General features: G+C 42.3%; 1 protein-coding gene across 3 annotated transcripts in view; it reads left to right on the plus strand.

Moving 5' to 3' along the window:
- Nucleotides 1–19,369, plus strand: part of LOC126404194 (neurexin-2-like) — an 813,153-nt gene that overhangs the window by 784,389 nt on the left and 9,395 nt on the right. For all 3 annotated transcript variants that reach the window (XM_050067247.1, XM_050067245.1, XM_050067246.1), the window contains 2 exons: nt 5,839–6,164; nt 14,029–14,107. In XM_050067247.1, the coding sequence (XP_049923204.1) occupies nt 5,839–6,164; nt 14,029–14,107 (405 nt within the window). The remainder of the gene's footprint in view (nt 1–5,838; nt 6,165–14,028; nt 14,108–19,369) is intronic.

Raw genomic sequence — 19,369 nt, forward strand, 5'->3', positions numbered from 1 at the left:
CCAGCCCACTCCCCAGCTTGGCTTGGCTCAGCTAGTAATTACCTATCTTAGACAAGCCACTTTTCTCTATGTTTAGAAAAAAGTCCAGGAGGATGGTGCATTGATACAAAGTTACAATTCGGAAACTTGCTATTACTCCCGTTACTGGAACAGCTTACTGGGAGAGTTTACTTTTGGCTGAAGAAGTAACTGACACCAGACAAAATTGATGCAACCTGTACCCAACTGATAAAACCTTTTAACTTGGTGGTCTTTCATTAGAAAAACCCTCAGGCACACAGGAAGTGATGCCTTTTACATTCCCTGCAGAACCTTATACTTCATTCAAGGGAAAAGACAATCTCAGTGACAGACAGAACCTAAAATGGAGAAAAGACACCATCTGGTTTATTGCAACTTTCATCTTGTTTTGGGACATTTCTGTCTGCTGGTATAGATAACACTGCTCTTGTCAAAGTAATTGCTGAGTTCTGGGAACAGGGCACTATTGCTATAAAGTTTGACACTAGCCCACAGGAACAGTGCTGCGCTTTGAGGCCAATTTGACATTGTGGCTAAACTGTGCAGATAAAATTTCTTGGTCCGTCATGTGATGTCATGAAGCCCAAAAAGACTTTTTCCCATAGACTTACATTGTAAAAGTGGTTAACTTTTTTTGAGCATCACAACCTCTGTGAAATGACTCATTGCACTACTGGGATTTGATTTATTTGGTTTAATAACATTTGGAAAGTCTAGAAGACCTGCACAATTAAATCCCTTTTTTCCCATTCAAGTTAGCCCAAACCTAAACCCAGTAATATTATACCCTTTTTGGGTATAATAAACCACTGAGCAGCCTACATACAAAAGAATGCCCCCGCGTTTCCAGCATCTGCAGTAATTAACTTTGTAAATGCAATGTCATCCTTACTGTTAGACGACGCAGGGATTATCCTTTAAAACCATCTCCCAAAAAGACCAAAAGTAACTGTAATTTACCTTCTGTATTTTTGACAGTTTCTTACATAAAGTCTGAAAGCTGAGCATGTCATTTTAGAGTTTTTCCCATCCCTGTGTAAAGGCACACTCGCTTCTTCTATACGAGCATCTTTTCTGGGGAATACAATGATACAGGATGTTATGGCCTCAGGTACATATAATTTAACCCTGTAATAACCACATGGTTAACCATGTGATAAACTGACTGCATTTGAAAAATAGGCCAGGGAAGCTGAAGGTGACTCACCAGCCATTCAGTATCCTCTACATGGCACTTTCCTCTACCTCATTTTGGTTTCTCCTGCCATTGTTCTCACTACCTTACTAGTCTTCCTCCTACTTCTTTCTTACCATCATACTCCTATGTATTACCGAATGTTTCTCTTCCTCAGCCACTGTCTTTTAACTGCATGATTCCTCTTGTTCTTTTTATCAAGCCTGTCATCCACTCCCTCCACCCCTCCCTTCATGCCCTCGCTCTGTCTCTTTGACATTCTGTCCTCATGCAGGCTCTCTCTTTCTCTGTCCTACTCGTCTGTCATCCTCCCTTGCTCCTGTCATCTCTCATGTCCCCATTCTCTCAGTCCCTGTCCGACCTCCTCTTTCTTTAGCCTTACTCTCTTTCAGGCATTCGATAACTCAGGAGCTGCCCTGTGGCCAGTACCCAAAAAAAAGTCAATTACATGTTACATATCAGTTTCTGTAATAGGCATGATTTACTTTTTATCAAGCACTGTTCACTCCCACTAGACTATCAGCCACTGAGCCCCCCGGGTGATCAAACCAAAGGTAGGTGTGATTGTAGAAGATAATACTTTAGAAATAGTCATGCCCACCTAGATGCCCTATTTAAGCAGCTATGAGTGTACAGCTCCCAGCCAGTACACCATGTTTTCTCTGGCTGTAGGACAGAAGCAAAGATTCACCAACCTGCAACACCTCCAAAGCACGATATCTAGTCGAGGCGGAATCGCATGCCTATAAGCACAATATAAGTTTGACTGCTCAGTCCTTCTCAACTTGGCCCTCCACTTCTTTATGTTGCTTTACTCTCAGTTTCCAGCATGTGTCTATGCATATCCCTTCATTACCCAGAGCTATTTTTACTCTGCTTTGTTGTGACAAATTTGAGGGGCACTGTGTGCTACTTTGTGCTTTCCATATCCCCCTGTGGATTTTCTGAGAGTATACTACATGGATTTAAATGAAACAGGGACTTAGAGAGTTACAGAACTAAAAGAAGAAAAGGGCTAACTTCTCTCATAGATTTATCATAATGGATGGCTGGACAGATAGGACCAATGATAGAACAAATGATAGAACCAGCTATAGAATAATAGAGTGGTGCAGGTGTGACAATTTTATACAGTGGCCAAACGGTGTAACTACAACCTCTGGGTCCATCATGTGATGCCATGGGGCCCAAAAAGACCTTTTCCCATAGACTTACATTGTGAAAGAGACATCTATAAATTAGTGGATACATTTTTTTGAGTGTTACAACCCCTGTGAAATGACTCATTTAACTTCGGCATTTGACGCATTCGGCTTGTCAGAATAAGATTTCGAAAGTCTAATAGAGCCACACAATGAAATCATTTTATCCTCATTTATGTTAGTGGGGGGCTGAACATGAAGTTAGCCATAAGTCTATAGTGCGCTTAGGCTATGGGCCCCACAATGCCCATAGCCTAAGCCTAGAACTCTAGGGAAGAATGTGAGGCAGCAGCCACCCAATTCCACCAAACTGGTCCAACAGACCCTCATCAGCGTGCAAACCCCATGTGCTGTGATGTCTTCTACACACACGTGCAGTAAGCTGTCAAAACCAACATACAAACCCACAAAAGGAAAGGCGCATGTAAATAAATGTCAGGCACATACACACTACTTGAAAAGGCCAACTATCACCAACATAAAGGGCATTTCACTGACATATTTCATGAGTTATTATATACATGCACACACCCTATCCTCTGCTGCAGCGCCACATCCAGCTCTGTCATATTAAGCGCTGTGATTGCTTGTCATGCAGAGGCTTCTTCTTCCTACCCTCCCCCACCCCTCTACTCCACCCTGCTGCCGCCCGCCGCCCAAATTGGCTCTAAAACCACATGTCACTTTTGATTTGCCCTGGCAGACCCTGAAACAATAACTTCATCAGGCCCTGTTAGAGTCTCATCCTGACCAGACAGCTCCAAAAACAAACACTGATTTCCCTTCATCTAGTCTAGAGGGCACCTTTCTGCTTTTTTTTTTTTTTTTTGCGCTTTTTTTGCTCTATCTCAGATGGGATGGACGCACAAATGGACGTTACGGTGCTCTCCTGTGCTCGAAGCTCATATTCCTTTTTTTTTTTTTTTTTAAAGAAAGACATCATCACATGCTCTAACTGCAACGCAGAATTATATAGGGCACCCGACGGATTCTTGGACACTTGCGTGTGCACCGATTTCCAGAGGTATAACTAATCCCCCCTACTCTGCATCATAATCATAAGCCGCTTGTCAATATGGCTTACTTATGCCTGTGTCACCGGCTCAGAGTGTAACTGTAACACCAATACACTTGACTCCTCAGGAGTAAACTGTCCCGTCTGAACAGATCCTCCTCTGGTTTGGAGTTGCTGCTCACACACAGGGAGGGTTGGGTGTTGTTTTAAAGGAACTTGAGCTGTTTGGTAAACCAAGAGTACTTTAGGAGAATTGATGATGATGTGTGTCCTTAACTTGTCTTTATTCATGACCCTTTACTGGAGCGTGGGGGCCAACTGGGGCTGCTTGAAATGGGAGACCCTCTGGGCTGATGTGTGGGTGTGTATGTACGTGTCCTCTTGTCAAGGACACTGGAAGAGTGATACAAGAAGGCCATAACGTGGACTCAGACTGTTAATGTGCATTTCAACGTGTGATGTTTCAAGGTTCTCTGTACGTACACAAGCATGGTTATTCTCCTGTATTTTCCTCGCTGATGTCCACAATTCAACAACTTGTCCCTCCCATCTTTCTCCATTCTTTTTTTTAAATCCCTCCTCCACCAACCATGCTTAGTGATGAGATAATAGAGTGAGACTCAGCTATTATGTCAACAGTGCATATGCCAGTCATTAAATCTCATCACTATGAAGTTAAGGGACGTGAGCCGGGTCCCTTGAGGGCCCCTGGCGGGCCTAATGATCTGATAATGGGATGACACATGTAATAACCCATCTCAGTGGAATAGATGTATCTCTCCTGCCCTTTTGTAGAAAATGTACAGATATACACATATATTAAACATGTGGTTTTACACCCACGCACACAAATGCATGTGCATTAATTCATTATTTGTCTGATATTCCCACCCACCTGGGTGTTACACATATGTCGGAACAAGTGCTTCCATATAGAGTGATAGTGAATCATAATTACAGTGATAAAGTACCCTTTCAGCGCTTTTAATTGAAAACAAATGGGACCCAGGCCCGTCCCTTGTGTCTCCATGCTGATGAGAGCTGGCTTTCAATCCCACAGAGACAACAACAGAACATTCAAAAGATATTCAAAAGGTTCATTTGTCATCATTAAACATAATTGCACCCATAGAAGCCAGTTTCAGTTGTGAAAGACAGGAGGTGCAAATATGTGAACATATGCACCAAGGAGCAGTGGATGTCTTTCATACCTTTGTAAAAGGCAAGAAATCTGCATACATGCACCCGCACATACAGAAACACACAGTCCTATCAAGCCAGAGGGGTCTCTCATTTCAGTGGCACAGCATCTCTAGAGAGTCTATATTTTGCACTCACAGGCACACATTAGTGTAGTATCCCTTTCACAAACAAACACACTCCCTCTTTCCTTACACCCATTGATTTATCCATAAAAGCTCTTTGGCTTCTCCTCGAAGTAATTACCTCATCTGGTCTGTTTTTAACCAACATCCGTCCAACAGTATCCCGCAATAATACTCCCCTCCCTCCACTCTCCATCTTTCTTCATATCCACATGATTCATAATAGGGGTCGAAGTTCAACTCAAGTGGTATGATGGGACGTCCCCAAGGTGGGAGCGGATGCAAATATGGGTTCTAGAAAAAAGAAAAAGTATAAATAAATCCATCAGCTGAGAAAAATACTGGGAGAAAAACTACACCTGTTAGACCGCCCCTACTCCACCTCTTCACCACAAGTCCTGGTAACACATTAGTATTGGACCCTGGTTAAATGGTCGACCCTATCCTCCCTTCATCCATCTATCCATCCAGATGAATGGTAATGACCACAGAGAGGGAGAGCCCCTGCTGAATTAAACATTTCCTTCCAATGAGGATCTTATTTTCCTCCGTTGGATGGCAGAGCGAGGCGACATTTTTTTCCGCTGGCAGAGGTACTTTATCATTGTGCAGCTCAGGTGCATTGGAGGTCAATGACACAGTCCCAGCATTGTTCTAATATATTCCATCTCGGGGCAAATTAGATGCATTTCGCTGTGAACCTTCAGTCTCAGGGTCAAGCCGCAACTGCCCCTGCAATTTATTTGACTGCCAGATTCAGGCTGCCTTTTCTGAGAATGTGGCACGTGCCCAGCCCTATAATGGCTGCACCTGCAGCAAACCAGGGTCCAATCTCCCTAAAGTGTTGCCCAGGAAATCCCGTATGATTGAAATAGTCCCTCTATCTCCCCTGTCTTTCTGTTTTTGAGTCTGTGTATTACTTTGTTTCATGTGCAAGCAAACCCAGAGACCATGACTGATTTGTATTCTTTGCCCTTTGTCTTTTTCTTCCCTCTCCCCATGGTTTCTCTTCTTCTCTCACCTCCACTTCCTCTCTCTTCTTCGTCCATTTCTTCATCTTCCTTATCTCTCACACATCAGGTCGCCAGTTGACCATCTTCAACAGCCAGGCGTTCATCAAAATTGGTGGCGGTGGAGAGAAGGGGCGCCACTTCCAGGGGCAGATCTCAGGCTTGTACTACAACGGCCTGCAGGTGCTCAAACTGGCAGCCGAGGGCGACCCCAACGTCCAGACCCAGGGTAACCTGCGGCTGGTGGGTGATGTGCCATCGGTGCTCACCACTGACACCACCTCCACCACCCCGCTGGCTGATATGTCCACCACAATTATGGAGACAACAACCACAATGGCCACAACCACCACCCGCAAACAGCGCTCGCCCACCATGAGGGACAGTGTCACACAGGTGAGCCATCACAAGTTTGTGGTGCGAGCTTGTTAACATGACTCACAATGAGAAGCTAAAAACAAATGGTAGCTGGCGTTTGAGTCACTGAGATATTTTGGTGCAGTTACTTTTAATTAGCTTTCTAAAGTTCCTCTACAAAAGTGCTGAAAACAATATTTGATAGATTAAACAGCCAAGTACCCAGATGGCCCCTCTCTTGGACCAGTAGATGCACATTTCAAAAGAAATCCTACGTCAACTGCAAGGTCAAACAGTCACATCCTCAGAGCTGTGTTTTATGTGAGCCCTCAGTCACATTCAGAAGTACAAACAGCCCTCAGCCTGAGAGGGAGTCACATAACAGCTTTGTGTGGCCAGTCCTATTAGAGCAATCAACAGTGAAATTTTGATTTGCTCTAAGAAGATATGGCTGACTAAACCCCAGACGTGGTAGCCTGCTGGAAATTACAGCACATCCAGACGGTTCAACAAAGGCTGGAGGAGGAGAGGAACGTAATGAAAAGGAAATCCTGCAGCAGCAACAGAACAACAACTTCAGGCGCCATAAAGTTATATTTATGACTCTCCTCCACGAGCATGTGAAAGGCTATGATTTATGGTCTGATGATTATCCCCGTGTGCTAGAGGTAGCCGTCGCCATCATGGTAAGTAACAATTAACAAACAGTAGGGAAGTGCTGTTGCCCACATAGTGGAGGATGGAGGAAGCGGGTCATCCAGGCCGACTACTCTCATAAAAAGTCCTAATAACAGGCTCCATGTGTTCCAGGGGGGTATGTGCTCTAGTTCACAACTAGTATCATTAGCTACAAGCTGTGTGTTGTGCAAAAAGTCCTTTCTGCACTGCATTTGAAAGTATGTGTGATCCAGATCATCATTCAAAGCTTTTCTTCCATGCCAGCAGTACATTATGTCAGTTATTTCTGTGTTACTGTAATGACTGTAACTACTTGAAAACAGTCCCCTTTTAAAGCTTCAACTGTCCAACAAACTTTTGTGATGCCGCAGGAAACACAAAGGCGAGGTGCCAATTACCAGCGCATTCCTCTCATTCGGTTGTGTTCATTAGCACTATTCATGTCCACGGAAGCTTATCCAAGATCAGTCGGTGAGCCACTCACGCTCGTCCCTGACATCCACAATCAGCACATTCGGAATATATTTAGACCAGCACACGCTTTGTCCCTTTATCATCATCTCGAGCCTGAGCACAATCTGCCCTTTTTGAAAGTCCTATCTGTCTCATTTTGGATAAACGCAGCAGCACCAATTAGAGTGAAGTCAAGGTGAGGGTGTTGATGGCAAGAGTGCGCGATTCATGCCACTTTGTATTGCAAACACCCAGTCCAAAGAAAATTGGAATGTTGGTTTTGCATTAACTCCTGATTATTTGTTGTTTTTCTTCCTCTCGTATAGAAAAAAGTCACTTAACAGAGCCTCATCAAAGCAGTGCTCTGATGGCAGTTGAGAAAAGCTAAGATGGTAGTCCTGTTCACAAATGTTTACCCCAACACATTCTTTAAATTTATTTTTTACTCATGTACTCTGTTTATACTATTTATTATACGTTGTATTGAAACATGTGTCAATACTAGGGCAGGGTATCGTTTAAAAACTTAAGATACCAGTACCCTTAAAGTGATATGGATACCAATGGAGCCTGATGAAGTGCTTCATCCTGTTACTTATGTTCCCAGCTTTCCTGAAATAATCCTTCTGCTTTTTCTGTATTTATTTTCAACAGATGCCACAGGCATGTAATGTAGCCATACTTTCGAATGTTTTGGTGGCATCTTGGCACGTGAACCACCAACTCCGTCAAATACACCGCGCTTGACTTCACCACACCACAGATACCTCTTCTCCACCAGCATAGTATGGGTTCCATTCTTGTTGCTGTACCCAATTTTGAAATATTCAGAGCATTTCAACCAAAACTAGTTCGGAACCTGAAAAGTTGTTTCCCAACTGGAAACAAAAAAATGGTAGGTTTTTCTTGACCAGAAGTGTGAACTGTGTCGACATCAGTGGGCGTGTCATATTCTACAGGATGGAAACAGAGAATAGAGAAGGCAATGGAGATGTTAAGTTATGTTGAGAAATCATCCGGAAAAAATGGTCTTAATAGCTGGTCCATGCTTGTTTTTGGATAAAAACAAATATCTGTAGTACCAGAGCAGAACTTTGCTGGTAGGCTAATTGATGTGATCTGCCATCTTGCTACAACTGCTTACTTTCATTGTGTATTGTGCAGTGCCCTCCATTGATGATGCAACCTTGATTACAATGGCTCTGATCAAAGCTAGTAAAAACACAGGCTGGTTTGCTAGATAGCACCAAGGTTCCAGGAGTCCTGAGTGGACCTGGTTCAAGAATCAGATCTAATTTGGGGGAAAAGGCGTACACTATATGGGTTGTAGCTGCTGCAGTAGTGGGCGAATCACGTGTCATTATATCGAGGAATGCTTGCAGTGATTGACTGCTAGTAATACCACACAAATTGTGTTATTTTTTCTAGATCTAAAGGCAAAAAGGATTGAACGCAGGTATCACCTGACTGGGGAAGGTCTGATACTACTTGATACTGGGTTATTTTGGTTGATACCTTGAAGGTACTCTGCCCTATTATTACTGCTGTCACTGCCGCACAACCTGCTGCCCCTGCGGGGACAAATGAAGTTCTTCTTGACTTCTTTCAGTCAGTTGGAATGTAATTACAAACAAGTTAGATTTTTTTTTTTTTTTTGACTCAAAGGTTGGTCAGGGCTCCTTTACAGGCACCACCGTCTCCATCCTGCTCAGTTGGCATGACTTATTTAGATGAATGGTCCATGGTTTAGTGTTTCTGTGTCTTCTCTCTAAAGATGAGATCAATGGAACCTGACTCTAACATGTCACATGTAGCCATCCACTCAGTTCAATATCATATCTCCAGCCTCCAGACTTCTTGGCAGAAACATTCTTCCGTGATCAGCATATAACAAGCTTTTTACAGCAATGGTCTGTGATGTGAAATTTGCAACCATAGACGGCCCCCGTTTGATAAATTATCTGGAACCACTTTAGTATTGTTGAGTGTTGTCTGCTTCTGTTGTTACAAGCCCTAATGTGTGCTGCATTCGCTGACTGACGTTTATGTAGGGTCATAAAAAAGCAGAGTCCCACCTTTAGAGTGCTTTTTATTGCTAAGAATCTATTTTCCAGCTAGTGTACGTATATTGTAACAGCTTCTTTTTTATTATTATTATGTACCTAGCGGAACATAGTGTATCGTCACAATGGCCTAAAATAGCATTAAAGATATGTGCCTGAGAATGAATAGACATTACCAATGAGTCACTCATCCACATTCTTTAATGATCAAAGATATTTTGCCATGCCTACAAAAACATGAGGGCATTATTGGAGTGTGTTGGCTAACACAGCCCTGATCTTTCATACAGATGGTCCCAGTGTGACTCGATAATTTTTATTTTTGAATTTGTTCTTATTTGCAAGGCCATGTTGAAGGCCTGGCAGGCTCATCTGCTCACCCTCGATGGAGAGAATATAAAAGAGAAAACATTAACTGTTCTTCTGAAACTGTTATTAGAAACAGTTGTAGTCAAGTAAAATGAAGCAAAAAGTCGTGAGAGGTGGAGAATTACATTGATATTGAACAGCTGTTAGACAGCAGACAGTGTACAAAGTCTTGCTCTTCTCAGCACTCGGTGCTCGGGATGTCTGTTCTGGGAAAAAGCCTATGGTGCACAGGGTGTTGTCGTTTGTCTTTATATTTATGGCAGCAACAGCAGTTTGGAATAAGAAGTAAAAGGGCATTTAGCAAGAGCGGTGGTGTATATCACAGCTGAACAAACAACTCATATACAACTCAACTAAACTCTGTAAATAGCTCAAATTTAGGCAGCATATATGTTGCACTATGAGTTCTTTAAGTGTTTGAGCTACACTTAAACACAGCATTGTAAATGTTTTTTTTAAATTAAAATTAAGAGCAAGGTGCTAACAGCTAATTGGCAAGGTATTTGAATGCATCTCTGTTTTATAATGTGCAATGCAGGTTTCAGAAGTGGTTAAATTCTTACAGATTAAATGTTCAAGTTGTGGGTCTTAACAAATTCAATTAAAGGCTTTTAAAGGCAAGGTGCATTTTGCCAAGAAACATCCAATCACCAAGCTTCAAATTCATTTATATGTGCTGTTGGTTGGAAGCTACAATTTGTTGTTAAGTAAACTGATTTTACATTCTGCAGAATAAATAAATTTGTTGCCCACATTTTGGATGAATCAGTATCAGTGTGGGTGTTACATTTGTTTTCGTCTTCTTCCAGTTTCGATTTTTCAAGGGTAGCTTTTTCGCTAATCAATACATGATAATGTTTACATACGCATATTCCAGTTTTTGCCCGTATTCTGAAAAAGGCAATATTCCTACTAAGCTGTATACATGGCTAATTAAAATGAATATTCCAATTACATTCATGTTGACATGCAGCCATGCATACTCCGCCCAAACATGTCATTTATCACGTCAAAATATGGAAAAGTGAAGCTGATGGAGCCGCTTGTGCTATTTTGCTTCTTTGCATCAAAATAGATTTTCTTGAGTTTTCCAAAAGTGGCAGACTTGTTGGACCGTGCAAACACATTCTTCCTCTTTCATTCCTTCAGCCACATTGAAAAGGTTGGTGTTGCGATATCCAAAACTTGTTGATATCCAAGTCTTACATAATGTGTAAAAGTAGATGTGTTTCTTCTTCCGACCAGAAATGCGGGCTTTACTTTTGGACATGCATCTCTACCACAGCTTGCCAGCAACTGGTTTTTGCACAACGCGTCCATGACAAGTAGCCACATGTCACAAATTGCTGCAAAAGACCCAGTGAAGACATTCCGAATGCTCCTAAAACCTGAATAATATCCCATGTCTTCTTCTGAGAATGCTTCATTCGCAAAAAGGCCTTCTTCAAAATATCCAAATTCAGTATACTGTCATATTTGAAATAAAAATGGAATATTAGTGTGCATGATGTAAATGTTGTTAAGAGTGACTGTATTTTCCATCCTGTCAGAGGCACGCACAGACACTGCGTAGTTAATATGGAAGCAGTTAATGTTTGTCATGTTGTTACAAGAAATACACCAATTTGCGTCAATCTCATACATGCTTGTCTCCATTTTTGTGGGCTTTTTTTTTTTTGTCACGTATTGTTCAGCTCTGACATAGGAGGACCCCATACAGTGAGTGTTTTTCCAATCGAAAAAACTGACATCACTGAGCAAAACACAAGACCAACTGAAATCCCTGAAAAAGATCAGAGAGGCGGACAGTGATTCAGAGGTCTGGAACCAAATCAGATTTCAACTTTTAAATCCCACATATAGTGTCTTTAAATAACACAGACACAAGCCTTTATTTAGGCATTGCTTTACATAGGCACTGGTTATGTGGCTTCTTGGGATCTTGGTGCAGTCTGGCTGTAGGTGTGTTTGGCGAAACTCAGTCAGTCAAAATACACAGTATATTCCGGGAAATGGATAATTCACTCAGCTATTCGAGTTCTGTATTTTCTTCTATCGCCAAGATATGGAACCATATAAAGAGATACTGAAGCTAGTGTAGGATAACTGGTGTCATGCTATTGTTCCGACAGCCCAAAAATTCCAAAGCCCCATCAGTCCGACAGTCTCATTAGACTGAAAGCCCATTTCTCTGACAACCTGTTACCCCAAAAACAAACAATGCTCCAAAGTCCCGCCAGCTTTCAGTTTACTAGCAGTGTTTGAGCCACAGGGGTCGGTTGTTTTTACCGACCCTTTACAAAGTCTTACAGCAGCATCTGACCCACTGGTCCCAGATGTTTTTACCAAGTCTTCGCAGTATTTCCCAGCATCTTTTGTGCCACCAAACATGGGTGTTTTAAGCCAAAACATGATCTATTCTTAACCATAACCAAATGTTTTTTGTGCCTAAACCTAACCACGTTAACCACAGCATTGTTGACAAATGTCAGTTATCCATGGTTAAATTAAATGTGCAATGTGAGCATTTTTCTGGTGATTGGGTTGTATAACTGCAGGAAGTGTGTATTTTCAGAGAAGCGGGACTTCGGAGCAATGGGCGTTTGTTTTTGGGATAAAATGGGCTTTCGGTACAATGGGCAGTCTTCGGATGACTTGAGTGGTTACTAGGGAATGTCTCTGTAAAGCAGAAAGAAACTTTTATTTACTTTTATTAGAGTACACCGGTATCTTAACATTATAGATTAGTCGTATACTGACAATCACTGATCTGCTGCAGATCAGTACATCACATAATAGTCATATGAGAATATATATATATATATATATATATATATATATATATATATATATATGCACAGTCTTTTGGGTAGTTAATAATCCATGCCTGTGGTGTAATTTTGTGCTAGAGCAAACGTAGTAATAGCATTATAAATACCACGATGGGCAAAGCCAACAGGAGCTATGGAGCTCTAATGAATATCCCCAGCACCCGCCAAGACACAGTGGAGACAGCAGGAGACAGGCCAGGGTGGCGGGAAGCAAGCGAGCGGAAACACAAATTTCAATTTCTCCAAAAGCTCTGAGCTACCCGCCGCGCTGCAGCTTTGATCATAGTGGAATAATGCACTTTGATGCTTAGAATAAAAGATCTACCTTTTGATGTGTGTGTGGGGCCTGATTTTCTTTCCTTCCCTTCACCCCTTGGATACTGTGGGTTTCCATGAAACAGTCAGAGTCATCACTTGTCTCGCGCTGACCCAAATTTGGTGTCAGGGTGTTATAAAACTAAGATCACAAGCTACACTCTTGCTGCTACTGTCTTAAGTCGAGAGCACTCCCAGGTGTTTGTGATCTCTCTCCGATTCATCTGGATGGATGCGAGACAGTTTAAAGTTGTCTCCTCATGGACTCAACTTGGAAACTGATGAGAAAAGTTCTGACCAGGTCAAACTGGAGTTTGGATATACTCCTTCAGCTCTTCTCCGGCATTTATCAGTGCACTGGGGTAGTGGGCCTTGTGTGATTTTTTTTTTTTATCCAATGAATTACACTCAGTGCTGATACTGTGGGCTGTTTTGGATGTCGAGGTTGAATTTGGGTTTACAAGTATGTCACAGATGTTGCACTAAATTACAACTGTGACAACTCCAGGAGGCTGAAATAGACATTTGACATTCAGCCAGCAAGACATTGGATTATGGCCACAAACACACCCTGCCGTGGGCATTTATTGATTACCGGGTTGCTCAATTTAAAGAAGTACACATTTAAATTGATTCACTATGTGCCGTTTTATATGGAGTTAGGAAAAGTGAAGCAGTTGAGTGCATGGATGGAATAGAAATGTAAGTGCATGTTAGACGGAGATATTACAGAGAAACTTAAGCATGGTCAGCAGGCTCATTCAAGAGCCAGGTAATGTGAACACACACTCGTACAATGTAATTTATAACTTATTATGGCCGGGCTGCAGATTAGTAACGGAGAGAAAATGCAGTGTGGCTCTTGAATCAATTATGCTGCTAAAAGCCCCTCCATTTTCTAAAACCCCCGTATTGAAAACAATCAGACAGTGGGGGTGGACTGATGTTTTCAGCAAATTTGCTGCTGTACTAACAAACTGCTCAACAATAAATCTTCATGTTTTAACCCAAGAAAGATGCTTTTACCAACAGACTTTTTAACATTTGCCTCTATTGGATGCATTAGCTTGTGTGTGAGTAAGTATCAGTGGAGCCAAGAACCTCACTGTGGCTGCCAGAGACTCCTTGTATCATCTAGACCAGTACAATTTGTCCTGACTGTCTCTCCTCTGCTTTCTGTCTCTGTTCTTTCAGAATGCGGATGACCTCTTAGTAGCATCAGCTGAGTGTCCTAGCGATGACGAAGATTTGGAGGAGTGTGAGCCTGGAAATGGTGAGTCAACTCAGGGAGTTCTGTCTTCATAGTACTTGGTATCCAAAAACAGTGCAGCCTAGAAACTGCTATATTGCTGTATCCCTTACTCCACTTTTATATGACACTTTGTGACTGCAAAGCCCTCTGTATGCAGCTCCAATTGACCAGATGTGTAGCCTCCATCCCCCTTTCTTATTGCTTTTCAAAGCAGCAGGCAGTCGGCAACACCGCAGTCCATAAATTGCTCAGCCAAGTGGTAGTATCTGGCATTTACCCAGCTGTTGCACCAATCTCCTGCCCCAATTTTAACAAGGCAGGACAGTTCCAACGTGGAAACGCAGCTTGTTCTGCACCGCACACAGCTGTAGCCTGGCAGGCCCGGTGGCTGAGGCGCTGTTAGTGCGAACAGCGGGTCAAGTAATGTTCTGACACCATGACAGGAGGTGGACGTTAAAGGCCATGTGTTTTACTCCCCACCTCTGTGGTTTCTACCTCTATTAAGCCGGCCATACTTGAAAACTGCCAAGGACCACGTGTGGTGAAGCAGCGTGATTCAAACGAGTTCCAAATAATGTAGGAGACAAAATCGAGATATGCAGATCCACATTTAATGACATTTTCTCCTGAAAGATCGTGTCTGATAAGATTTTTGTCGTTGAATGGCATCACAGATTGAAATGACTGGTGTGGGTGGGATGGAAACAACAATTGCCTCCAGTGAAACCTATCATTAAAACAGTGCCAGTATACATGCTGTTATAGAGCCTGGGATAGGCCTTTTTCATGGAAGACATTTTGACATATCACAGTAGGAAAAGCACAGGCGTAAATAATGAAATTATTGAAAGCTGCTTTGATTTCAGGCTCCTGGCATCGTGCACACTGGAACGCTTCAATAGAACAGAGCTATTGTTATAAGTAACACCTGTGCTTTATAAAGTAGTAGAAATTGTTCTTCCGGAACCCTGTTAATAACTCCTGGGGCGTAAGCAATCTTTTAGAATTAAGTTCAGAAATGTGCACTTTATTTGCATATTAAAGATGGCTGTGCAGATTGCAGTGAGTCAAACACATTCAGTAAAGTATGCAAGCAGTTTAAACAAAGAATAGTTTCTACAGAGAAGCGAGGGATTTTACTTTAAAAATACTCCACATAATTTTCTGACATATTTATCACATCACAAGAGATAACTGAACAATTAGCACATGGAAACAGGATTAAACTTGGCAAATAGGGTTTCTTTTTTAAATTTCACTGTCTTTAATCATATCACACTTGGCTCACTCTAAGAAACCATGCCTAGGAGCGCATATTAAGTATGCTTAAATTACACACATTGTCACTTTGCAAAAAAGTATAGTATAAGATCTATTTATACATGTTATCTCTGGAGTTCCCCAGACCCATCTTTGGTAGAAACAAAAAGCAGATTGAGCATAATGCAGTTTATTATGAGCTTGTTTCATGCTTTTACAAAATAGAAAAAATGTAAATTAAAAACTAAATTGAAAATGTATCACTAATCTTAGTGTGGATCCATTATGAATTATACAACATAAAGGCCAGATTTGCCCAAAATCGACTCTAATGCATGGAGCAAACCTTCAGTAACAATAAAAGAAGAACAAGAGTCTCAATAATGTCATTGTGTGTGAAAGAACTTCACCGTCCTTGACTTAAGTTTTATCAGGAATGAGGATTAGTGGTTTGAATAGAATATATGTTGGACAGTAAATGGCAGAGATTATAGCATTCTGTATGTTTGTGTGAGGAGAAACGGATCTGAACCTGTGCTGAGAAACTCGAGTGGAGCATTCTCTTGCGGTTTTCTCTGTAGGTGGTGGGGACCGAAATAGAGACTCAATTCCCTTCTTATCGAAAGGAGAAATGAGAGTTTTTCAGTGGATGCTATGCCCAAGCTTAATCTCCCATGGGCAAACGCAACTCTCTCTCTCTCTCTCTCTCTCTCTCTCATATGCCCACACAAACACACACACATACGGTGGCAGACATGCTCACCTCACCAGACAGACACTTGTCTCTCTCACTCTGTGGGTGTAAAGTTTTCTCTCGGCAGCCGTCTCTCCTGAGAAACAACAAACGGGCTCGCGCGCACGCACATGCTCCGTATCGCACCTTCCAGATGCCACGAGAGTTCCGGCGTGGCGAGCCAGCGGGGTCGGATAAGCCTCGGTGAAAACTGACGAGGAGGAGAGAAGAATCAACGCTGTCCGCAAAACATGTCCCCTCTCCATCACGGCTCCACAAACACAGGCCTGTAGTCATTGTATGATAGGAGCAATTCCCAGGGTTTTCAATTCCATGTGAGAATGCAGCTCTGTCTTATTGAACTGCCTTCAGGAAGGAGAAGAAATGTTAAGCACAGCTGCGGATTTTCTAGTAAGCCGGGCGAGATATGACTGCTGTGAATTCATGGAGATCAATACAACTCCTTCCTACAGTATATACAGCCAAAGGAGCTCCATGTGCTTTACTGATGGATTTACCTGCAGCTGTAGTACTACACACAATTCAAGAGATGCAACTTGTTTTCTTACAACTGCATTTCACCCAGGCATTTTTTTTTTGTTTTTTTGTTTGAGCTGTCTGCTGCTAAACGATGACCCTCAGACGATGATTGCGGGGCAGCCGCAGTCACACGCTCACTGACAAGCTCAGAGTGGGTGCAAAAATAGACAAAAGCAGCAGGACGCGGCGAGGAAAGGACCCGAGGAAGAGACGAGTGAGAAAGAGCTGGAAGGACTGCGTTGTGAAGGACTGACCCTCATTGAGATTTGTGTCACGTTCCTTTGCGCTCAAAGCAGGAGAGAGAAATAGGGAGAGGGGAGAGACGGAGAGAGAGAGAGAGAGAGAGAAGGAAGAGGAAGCGAAAGAGAGGATGCAAAATTGAGGGAGTGTGCAGAGTGAAATTCCCATGAAGGATTCCCGCCTTTCCCACCAGGCTAATTAAACTTTGACTTTGTTAGGGGAGCCTTAATTACATCACCCAATTAAAGCTTTGGTTTGGATCCTCTGGTGTTGTTAATGAGCCTCTGTCAGAAGAGTGACAAGACCTAGGAAGTGGGGACAGACATGAAACGTACTGGGGAAAACAGAAAAACATATTACATATATATTTATATATTCCAGTGAGCACTAACATACATGAAGTCATCTTAGAGACACTACTCGTATTTACAGTAACACACAATTACAGAATATCAAACAAACGTCTCTTTCTCCAACAACAAGCCCCGCTCATTAAATCTCTTTCATTTTATCTCCCTTCTCTACCTCAGCACGACCTCACTTCCCCTCTCCCTCACATACCTCCGAGCTACTTATCAGTCACAGGATGTTGTAGGCGCTATATCGGTTTTACTCCGACAAGATCAGAGCTTTGACGAGCTCCTCAATAATTCATCAGGCGACATGCTATAGAGGCAACCTGCGAGTGTTCTTTTTAGGTTGAGGAGTGAAACTAAGAGATGCGGTGATAGATGAGGGATGACCCAGAGCACTGAGCCCCCTTGCCCTGTGTGACTCAGAGCTCGCTTGTGATCAAACCCACGCTGCTCAATGGGTTTGGGTGTCAGTGATTTGTCAGTGTGATGCTTTATTGATCTCTCTCTGCTTGCTGTCCTCCACAAGTAAACAGCCTCAGGTTTATCATATGGGTTCCACAAGTCAGATCTTGAACGCCTTGAACGAGCATGATCTCTGAACAGTACTCCATCCTGAGGAGCGCGTCCTCAACGTTACTGTAACGTCCAATCTCAAGCACAGTGCTTAGTACAACAAACGTTCTTCTGATCTGACCAATTTCAGTGAAAATAATGTGGCAATTACACAAGATATCAAGACTGCAGTAATAATGGGGTGAATTTACAAAGTAATTGCATGATCACAAATCAGCAGGACTGAAAAATGAAAATGAAGAACAAAAGGCATAGCAATTTGTAAATGAGTGGATAATAACAAAGACTACTGATTGTATTGAGCTATTATACAAGTTTATTGCATAGCACTACTCAGCAACAAGGATGTTTAAATTGCTCTACATGAGACAATAAAAGTCAATAAAACACAATGCAATATAAAAACAAAGAAATAGGATTTTAAAGAATACAGGGTATAAACATTAGCTTAAACAAACCAAAATGTCAATATAACATGTTTAGATTTAACTTAAATTGATAAATATTTAACAGAAAATTCACAGTTCGAGAGGGGTCACAGTTTCCTATTTTTTCGATACAGGAAAAAAAAAATACCAGAGAAAATTTGCCTGATTTTGAATACATTTATTAAAACTGACATCATTAAGAATGATCTTGAACAACGATGAGGCTATATGACCGGCTGGAGAACATATAAAGGTCATACTGTAGTCATAAACAAATACAAACGAAAGAAGCAATTCTTTTCCTGAAATGCCAGAGAAATTCCCTTGGGAAATATTGTCACGCGGCTCAGTTACATTAAGCATGTTTGTAAAGCCTGTGTTTTCCACCACAGAGTCAGGTCTCATACCTGCGGCTCTAAATGTAACGTAACCACTTGCCGCGGTGATTTCTTTTGCTCTGAATCAGTTAGGAATGGCTGCCTAAATGCTGCAGGGATAACGTTAGCTTGTGGGTTGCCCCTTGTTTTCACCCATAGTTCCACATTTTGTAATTGAGTTGACATGTTTGAAGTACTCCCACCGATGTAACCTACTGTCGTGTAGCAGACGCAACACTCTGTTGTTTCTTTTTTCCACCACACACTCGCCATCATCCTCCTAATAAAAACGGAAACCAAATTGGTTCCCAACACCAGACCTGTAAGTTAGCAGAGGATCTTCTATTTCTGGTCTGGAAATGGCATTAGGGGTTTAACTAACCATCTTGCCATAAGCTTGCTTAACATAACGTGCCTCCATGTGTGTCTCAATGGAGTAGAATGTGTTGATTTGGGGGTGGGAGGGGCAGACAGCATGCTGTTCCGTAGTGTGGGCTGTCTTGTAGAGCGCTGTAGCACTGAGAAAATTGTGTCCTGGCATTCATGGGGATGCCACTTGACAAGCACCACCCCAACACTGTTGCATATCAGGTACCCACTTGTGCCAACAGCACTCCCCGATGGCAAAGGGCCTCCCAGGGCATGTCACCACACTGCAAAAACATGGGACATGCTGGTACCCCATCTTGCATCCCACAGGACTGAAGGATCTGTTGCTGACACCCTGGCACCAGACACTGGTCCTGTGTCCATGCCTCAACAGGTCAGAGCCCCCA

Source organism: Epinephelus moara, chromosome 17 (assembly GCF_006386435.1).
Source record: "Epinephelus moara isolate mb chromosome 17, YSFRI_EMoa_1.0, whole genome shotgun sequence".
In the NCBI taxonomy this organism is placed as follows: domain Eukaryota; kingdom Metazoa; phylum Chordata; class Actinopteri; order Perciformes; family Serranidae; genus Epinephelus; species Epinephelus moara.